This window comes from Vitis vinifera, chromosome 14, assembly GCF_030704535.1.
Source record: "Vitis vinifera cultivar Pinot Noir 40024 chromosome 14, ASM3070453v1".
Lineage (NCBI taxonomy): Eukaryota > Viridiplantae > Streptophyta > Magnoliopsida > Vitales > Vitaceae > Vitis > Vitis vinifera.
The window spans coordinates 28,431,244-28,440,174 of NC_081818.1; the positions used below are offsets into that span (position 1 = coordinate 28,431,244).

General features: G+C 36.7%; 2 protein-coding genes across 6 annotated transcripts; both read left to right on the top strand.

The window, feature by feature from the left end:
• Positions 1-1,349: 1,349 nt before the first annotated feature.
• On the top strand, positions 1,350-5,542 carry LOC100262740 (uncharacterized). Of its 5 annotated transcripts, none has more exons than XR_787640.3 (3): positions 1,350-2,551; positions 3,766-3,858; positions 5,247-5,542. XR_787640.3 is itself a non-coding variant. In XM_010662674.3 (2 exons), the coding sequence occupies exon 1, from the start codon at positions 1,591-1,593 to the stop codon at positions 2,545-2,547; it is 957 nt and encodes a 318-aa protein (XP_010660976.1). In that variant the 5' UTR covers positions 1,350-1,590; the 3' UTR covers positions 2,548-2,551; positions 4,124-5,542. The 5 variants fall into 5 exon arrangements, 3 of the variants coding, with proteins under 3 accessions (XP_010660976.1, XP_010660975.1, XP_002280785.1); XR_787641.3 differs by lacking the exon at positions 5,247-5,542 and adding an exon at positions 4,124-4,732; XM_010662674.3 differs by lacking the exon at positions 3,766-3,858 and having other exon boundaries at positions 4,124-5,542.
• Positions 5,543-7,117: 1,575 nt separating this feature from the next.
• On the top strand, positions 7,118-8,190 carry LOC100262981 (metalloendoproteinase 2-MMP). The gene has a single exon (XM_002280769.5). It carries the CDS (start codon positions 7,123-7,125, stop codon positions 8,128-8,130), a length of 1,008 nt encoding a protein of 335 aa, XP_002280805.2. The 5' UTR covers positions 7,118-7,122; the 3' UTR covers positions 8,131-8,190.
• Positions 8,191-8,931: the final 741 nt, after the last annotated feature.

An 8,931-nucleotide genomic window follows, 5' to 3' on the forward strand; every position in this document is an offset into this window, starting at 1 on the left:
ATGACTTATATAATTATTATATACTAGTACATGACTCCTATGGATGATAATGAAGTGAGTCTTTTTTTTTTATATAGATATTTGTCTTGCCCTACTTTTAAGAGGATGAGTGCAAGAAAAATGTAAACGAGTTGTAAATGAGTTTTATTATTACTATAATTAAAACTTTAAAAATTGAAAAAAAATATAAAATTAAATATAAGAGAAGTGTATACACGAGAAATTCCCTTACTCATCCATCTACTTTATCTTTTATATTTTGGGGTAAGAATAAATTGAAATAATTGGACAAAGGATGGAATGACATACTCGTTTTCATCCTGACTCCTAATACTTGTAAGATGTGTAAATGGGACAAATTGGACTCAAATTATCTTAAATTTGATTTAGGCTTGGCTTATATCAAGATTGTTATTTGATTTGTAGCCTAACCCTAACCCTAAGCACGATTATTTAATAAATAGAATTAGGTTTACTAACATTAAAGCTCGGCTTGATGGTTTGGTGTAAAGATAGAAATTCCATTTAATAAATACTATTTTGGTCCAACCCGTTTCAGACTTGTCTTTTATGGGTCAAACCCATTTCATCCCTACTTTCTCAATATTGGGCCTTCCCAATCCAAATTTTCAAACTTACCCACCCAATCAACACCAAATCTACTTGGAGAGTGTTAGGAATGACATAAGTAAACAATTATAAAGAGATAAAAGTTAGAGAAATCAAATTCAGATTTTACAGTGGTTTTGCACTTCCTTGCCTACGTCCACTTTCCTCAAGTTCCTAATCTAGTGAGAGTTCCACTAACTTAAAACTTTAACCAAACTTCTAATCTCCAAAAAACGATTAATAATATTTGATCAATTGGTATAACAAAAGTTCTAATCATCTAGTGTCACAATTTAAGCACAATCTCTTAAGTCCAATCCTTCGCTTTGAGACAAAACATATAGAGTTGAGCTTATATTGTTTGAGAATATTAAAGGAAAATACTAAGGTACTAAAATGGTATATATTGAAGTTCCAATTTGGACCATTAAACATATATGATGAGATCTAAATCATTAAATGGGAAATAAAATTAAAAAGATATAAACAATTGAGACTAACACAAGATGAAATTTAAAATTATATATGTGATATCACTTAATTAGTAGTGCCTTTTCGGTATCTATAAAAAAAAGTACAAATCAACCCAATACTTGGTTAAGCACATGCATAATCATTTTATTTTTTGTAAATCATTTCTATAACATTTTTATAGAAATCATTTTCTTAAAACATGGCATTCACCCACTCAACTTTTGAAAGATGTGGTAATCAGTAAGGAAAACCCTTACAAAATTTAAGAATTACTAGGACTCAGTCGACGGTCCATTTACATTCTCTCTCTACAAAATTTTCATTTCGCAGAATCCGCATCGATGCCAAAGTCCAAACACGCGCTAACAAATATGGACAGCAGCAGCCTCTGACCGGATGTTTCGTTGCTTCAAGATCGAAACGGCGTCGAATCGCCATTCTGCAATTCTCGTCCCACCAAACCCATCTGAAATCCGCATCTCCACGGACTAAACCACAGATTCAGCAATGGGATTCTTCACTCTTGTCTTAGCAGGAGTTGGTTTCATACTCATTGGCATGTGGGAATCCCTCCTTTCATCCTCTCAAACCCCGAAACTCGACCAATCTTCAATCACTCCGGGAACGAGACCCGGAAGAAAATACCCATATTCTTCGCCTCTAACCTTCTTCTCAATTGCCCTTTTATCGTTTTTCTTCATTTGTAACTCTCTGTATTCGTTAATCGATGCGGTCAATTCGAAGGACAGGGTCGGGTCGCCGCTGCAATTGCAGGTGCTGGCAACTGCCTTCCTTTTTCTCCTGTACGCTGTTCTCGGGCTTTTGATGAAGTTCACGGATTCAATCCCGTTGCCCTCGTCATTCCTCAGTTTAATCTGTCTTTTCGCCTTTGCGGAAGAGTTTTTGTTGTTTTACCTTCAAAGAAAGGACACAGTTGGAATCGAAAACCGTTACTTTGATATGATGCTTGTTCCGATCACAATTTGTCTTTTCTCGACGGTTCTTGAATTGAAATCGCCAAAATCGAATTTGCCTCGATTGGCTCGAGGGATTGGGTTGATTTTGCACGGGACGTGGTTTCTGCAAATGGGTATTTCCTTTTTTTCGAGTTGGATGGTTCATGGATGCAGTTTGTATGAAAAGAGCAGAGGGAATTATACAGTGAGGTGTAAGGGACACCCTGAGTATCACAGAGGTAGAGCCATTGCGACGCTTCAGTTTAATTTTCATCTTGCTTTTCTTGTGGTTTTGGTTGTTGCTGCGTTCTCAATTATTAGTCGGCGGAACGGGGGCCAAGGAGGTTCTGAGCAGTATAGGCCAATCGGTGCAGAAACGCATTCATTGGATCTTACAGGACAATTCTCTCTTGCTTCTGATGATGATGAGATTAAAGGAGAGGAGAGTATGGAAAAGCAGAAGCCTGCTGCAATTGAAATGGGGGCAAATGGTCATGGGTCGCATTAATGAGGTAAATCTTATGTTTTGTTTCTCAATGAAGCATTCCGACTTGTTGTTTCATTGTATGGTTATTGTAGAAGAAATCCGGGTGGCTTTGCATAAATGAGATAAGATAAGATAAGAGCTCATTACTGGTTTTCAGTTTTTAGAAACGCTGGTATGCCATACTCTATCAGCCACAATTTGTTCTTAACAGATATTTAAGTTAGCGCCTGTTTTTGTTTGTTACACAACTGTTTGCATCTGTATTGATATTAGACTAGTCCATTGCAAATCAAGTGTTGTTGATATATTTATGAAAACCCTCTATCTGTATGGAATTGTTAGTTTGAGGAACAGAAAAAAAATTGGCCACTTGACATGTGTCAACTCAGATGGCATGAGATGGTGTTTAACGATTCCATGGAAATTCTATCGGCCCATTTTGTTTTTAATAGCATTTGAACAGATCGTTGACAAATGGAAACATAACTATGATCATTGAGATCAAACAGTAGTTAGGTCATTAACTGGATTGATAATTTTTCTTTTTTTTTTGATGGATTGATAAATTACTGGTGATTTAAACAACTTCTAAGAAACAGGCTTATAACTGCCATAAAAAATAAAAGAGACTCATGTCATGCACATGGGGAAGTCTTTACTTTAAATTTGTATCTGTCAGCATCATCCCTCAGCTGATAATTTGGCTGCCTAATTCAATGGGTATTAGGCTTGTGTGTGTTTTCAAGGTACTGATGCTCTCTAGATCATCATTCAAACAAAATGGTTTTCTTGTTTGATTCTTTATCATGCATTTCAAAAGCAGCCTTCCTATCCCATTCTAAGCATAAGAAAGATGAGTTAGGAAGGATGCAGATGATCTATCCCTTTTTATTTATATATGTCTGAGTTCCTATTTGTGTATGAATTAATCAGAGCCGGGCCAAACTTTTGTCACCTTCCCCAATCAAGTCCATATGTAAGAAAATGCACTGTCTCTCATCCTAACATGGCTTTGTTCTGATTCTCCCTAGTAAGGGACTATTTTGATGGAACAACTTTATTTATGACTTTGGGATATGGTGTGTTGTTGGAAATCATGTAAAATCGTGGTATTACTATACAAGAAAAAAATGATGGAAGCATACAGGGTAAATCTTGTCACTTAAACTTCATTCCTAAAGCCTACTATCTTGGCATCTCTGTTGGTGAACTCACTAAACCTTGCACCTGAATGCACAGTGATATTGTTGGTTATAGAAATTAAGGGAAGAAAGCTGCCGCAGGTGGTTACATACATGAGTAACACGACAAACAAGTGCAGCAAAGAATACAGTAAGATGCTATTTTCCATGAAATTTCCTGTTTCTGACAACCATGGTTTTGAAGTTGCTATGCCTTTCAAAACAAGGGTAATATGTATTTAAGTTAAACTGTAGAGGTTCATGCATTTGTTAGATATGATTCTAGGTTTAAGTTAATAGACTAGTAATATGTATTTAAATTAAAATATGAGGTTCAAATGGTTGTTGATATGATTCTAGGTTTGAATGGGGTAAGTTAATGGACTTAGAATGTTTGATGTTTATTTTTATGTCAGGATCTCACTAAGAGCACATACATGTTTGATGGAAAGTCATGCATTCTATCGAATTGAGGATACTTATTCGTTTTTCTTGGACCATTGGGTGGGTGGGTTGGAGCTTATGACTTTGCTATGTTAATCACATTGCAACAAGCTACTGAGAAGGAAACTTTTAATCATTCTCTCGACAATAGGTTGGATAAAATGAGGTTTTGAAGACACTGCAGATTCTATTCCATTGTGTCATATAGGAATGACAACCTTAAGATGTAGAAGCTCAAACAGTTCTTTTTGGATACTTCCATGGTTTCTCAAAATGGTATTCAGCGAAAGGTAGTGTCTACTAAAAACCATTGAGGTTGGTGCTGCTTGTTTGGTGTTTCCTTCTATGCATCCATGTATGTCCACCCTTCTGTGGTGCTTATTTAGATATCATTTTTTTGACTGTAAAAATTAATTATCGAGGTTGGTACATGTTAGATATGCTGTATGGAGGAGAGATTGTTAGGGTTTTCTACTTCTTTTAGGTCTGTAATTTAGATAGAGAAGTTGGTTTTACTATTATTGCTTTCAATTTTCAATTAGTATGTTTAGAAAAGAGTGGTAGATCAACCTTACACCTTCCATCTTTTGAAAAGCTTCTCAACTTGAAGTCATGATTCATGCATGGAAGACATTATTGGTCTGGTTCATTGTAATAGTGACAATGCCCTCAGGCAGATCTTCTTGACTTATTTTTGTAATGTCGAACTGCTGGGTTAATAGGGATGTGGAGTAAAAGAATGTATATATAAAATTCTAGAATTGTTATAGTTTGACCAATATCACTCATGGAGATTCTTGTAATTGTAACAGAGTGAGCTCTGAGTACTTGTTATCCATATTCCAATCAACCATTCATTTTACTATTGTGTGACTAATTGGATCAAGTATGCTTGGTGCTCTGTTGTGATTATTAAGAGGATCTGGGAGCCAGGGGATGCTGTTGTTGGCAAATCATCTTATTCTTTACTGAAATCTGGCCTTGATTCTTGAGGATTATAAATACGATATATTTATATTGAAATATTCTGTCTCTGAAAGACTCCTAGAAGAAGCATCTCATCTGGGCCCTTCTCCACTGATCCATGATTTGTAGGTTGCCCAGGAGAGTGGTAGTGGAAGACAGTTTCAGAACGAACCTCCAAGAATCAGGACTCCTCAATTCTGATTGTTTTGTTGGCCCAACAACATAGATGATTATTGCTGGAGTAAGTCATCAGGCTCCAATTATTTTAATTAAGGTCTAAATCGAGAAATAAATGTATTGGTGGTACTGAATTAGGTATGTAGTTGTACATTATGATGCTATAATTGAAGGGCTTTATTATTTTCTTTGTAGAAGTTGTCTTTGTTATAGAATTGTTGCATGAATTGAAGAGGCTTGTGAATGTATTCTTTTTGTTGGTCACGGTATTGAAACATGCCAAACCTTTCTGTGCTGCTAACTATTCAATAAATATAGTGTGAAGATTCATTTGTCATTGCAAACATGGTCTTTTTGACATCGAAACAAGTGAATATACCAAGACGTGTGGTGGGGGATCTTGGGCATGTGACTAAAGTACAGTTCTAAATGATAGACGATGGCCATTTCTGATCCTATAAACTTCATTCTCCCCAAGTCATTCCATATCTTCATTGGCCTGAATCTTGCATGGAGGGAGTGATGATGCTCTCTTATTGTTGTGAAAAAGTCTAATCCTGCATTTTTAGGCATAGAATAATTTCAGATTTTCTTAAATCAAAGCTTATCTTTTGTTTTCTTTGTGTGTTCTATATATCTTTTGTCTAGACTTTGTTCTTGTCGGAAAAAACCTTTGTTCTCCTAAAACCCACCCCCCATCCCAATCTCAACCTTAAAAAATGCAGGCACAAAAACAGACTAGAAAACTACAGTCATGTGGTTGTTTTTAGCTTGCATTAGTTTATTGGAAGTTTATAAATCAAAATATGACAGAATTTTAATGTAATATTACGGAAATTTGGACAAAAATGGATTTGTGCTGATGGGCAATTGCTTGTAATATTTATTTTTTGAAGAAAAAAAATCATGTTCAGGGTCATGTTGCTGAATATGGTTGGTGCCTAAAGAACTGGAAATGGGAATGGAAATTAAGCTGCTGGAGAAGAAACCAAAGGAAAATATAAAAATTGCCGGAGTTGTTTGCTACTTCTCTTACTGGTGTTTGGAGAAGTTTTCAACTGGAAAGGAAAAGAGAGAAGAAAAGCAGAGGAACATGAAGGCTCTTGTAGCTCTGTTATGGGTTTCCTCTTCAATTAATCTTCCAAATAGATATAAAAGCTACACGTAACTTGAAATAACCTCTCTAGATGGCCTCCACATGACATCACATGTTGCCTCTCTTATCCAACAATGTAATTCCCAATAGCCACTGGTCTCTAGGAACTGCATGCTTCCTTAGATATCTCAGAAATGCTGATCTGAATGTTGAAGGAAGGCCTCAGATTACAATCCCACACCCGATTTGCAAAATAGAGAGGAAACCCTTTGATGAAATCATTTCAAATGAAAAACTGGTATCTTAGACTGTTTAACTGATGCATGGTTGTCACTCTTGTGTGTTAAGAACGCAGGACACGGCTCTCCTGATCTTTCCATTGTAGACAAAAGCAGAAAACTATAACTACAGTGTAGAGCCGTTGATCAATAACTACCATCTTACCGAATGATCAATGCTACTGCCTTGCCACATTGTCACCTCCTCTCTCTATCCCTCCTAAGAATATGAAAATGACTGATTTGTTCCTGGAACAGAAGTCTTTTTTCGCTATCTACTTTATTTGCGTGTCTTCTTTGAATATTTCTTATAATAATAAGAATTAACATATGGGTATTGTACCTAAAATTGGGTCTCTCAGAATCAAGTGAAAGTCGTATCCGGATCGACCTAGTGACGTTGATTTCTTCACCTCAAGACAATTCTATAAATTGGCCCCCAGAGAATCAGCAAATGCAAAATCCAACTTCAGCTCTCTTATCTCTAAACTCAGTTATGGCACCTAAACCTTCTCCCATGTTCTCATTCATTCTTCTCTCTGTCTTTCTCTTTCTCTTCCTTCTTCCTATCTCATCTCATGAGACATTGTCACCTTCACCAAATGGTGAAAAGCCATCGCCATTTGGGTTCATCAAGGATCTACAGGGATGCAACAAGAGAGACAAAGTAAAAGGCATTCATAAGCTCAAGAAGTATCTCGAACAGTTTGGATATTTGAGCTATAATAGCCATTCCAAAAACCAAATCCGCACTGATGATGATGACTACTTCGATGATCTCTTAGAGTCCGCCATCAAATCCTACCAGACCAATTACCATCTCAAGGCCACTGGAAAGTTGGATTCTGAAACAGTGTCAGAGATGATGAGGTCGCGCTGTGGGGTTGCGGATATCGTGAATGGGACAAGCTGGATGCAGTCCTCAAAGAAAAGGCACGATCAAGGCCATGGCTCACTCCACACAGTCTCCCACTACCAATTCTTCCCTGGATCGCCAAGATGGCCAACTTCCAATAATGCCCACCTCACCTACGCATTTCTCCCAGGCACCCCAGATGAGGCCAAGATCCCTGTGTCTCGGGCATTTGGCAAATGGGCTTCTGCAACAAGCTTCACATTTGCGCAGACTGAAGACCACAGAAACGCCAACCTGACAATTAGTTTTCATAGTCTTTTGCATGGAGACTGGAACCCATTTGATGGCCCTGGTGGAACCATAGCTCATGCTTACGCCCCGACTGATGGAAGGTTTCATTATGACGCGGATGAAGAATGGTCGGTTGGTGCAGTTCCTGGTGCATTGGACGTGGAGACTGTTGCCTTGCATGAAATAGGTCATCTTCTTGGACTTGGTCATAGTTCTGTTCGAGAGGCTATCATGTTTCCTTCCATTTCTACTGGAGTGACCAAGGGTTTGCATAGGGATGACATTGAAGGAATTAGAGCCTTATACAACGCCTAATAACATAACATGGAACCGGAAACTTCAGTTATATATATGATATAATAATATTGAAATCTACATATTAATATAGTATATATGCAGTGTGTACTCCATGTACAAATTAAATAAGCGCCATGCATGGTGCTCTCTCAGAAATGCTGATCATGTTGAAGGTCTCATTATAATCCCACAACGAATCTGCAAATTTGCTAGAGAGGTGATCCCTAAATGAAGAAGGCTACAAAAAAGGGAAAAAAAAATTTGTTACCTTGCATGGCTTGACTGTGTGCGGCAATGATGTCTACAAGTCGAGAATATATGCAAGGCCAAATCCTGGTCTTTCCATTAGATAAACTATACTCTTTCTATCCTTTGGGAATCTTCTTCTTCATATTAAAAAAGTACAAAAATTTTAGATAAAATTTAGACAAATGATAAAATAGTTGATACTACACGCATTAAACTAGGGTTTTCAAGAAATATTTAAGTATGATGTACTAAGATTGGATAATAAGAGAACATCTACGGATCTGTGTCATAAAAATGGAGTCTGCATCAACATACGTAGATATTTTGATTCCTTTGTTCAGCTTATACCGAACAGAAAGTTGTTTGGGCTTGTGTTCACATTATATTCAAAATTTTACATGACATTGTGCCATATTTGAAATCTTAATTATAAGATACTTGTATAAAAGGATAGTCGATTGAACATCTTTACTCTTCTTTCTATATTCTTATTACTACAAATAACTATAAATATATATACAATTAGAAAATATTGGATTATGAAACTTGAATTAGTTTTGTTATGCTTTA

Bases quoted from the DNA above. Each gene is read 5' to 3' on its own strand.
- LOC100262740 (XM_010662674.3), top strand. From the start codon at position 1,591: ATGGGATTCTTCACTCTTGTCTTAGCAGGAGTTGGTTTCATACTCATT.
- LOC100262981 (XM_002280769.5), top strand. From the start codon at position 7,123: ATGCAAAATCCAACTTCAGCTCTCTTATCTCTAAACTCAGTTATGGCA.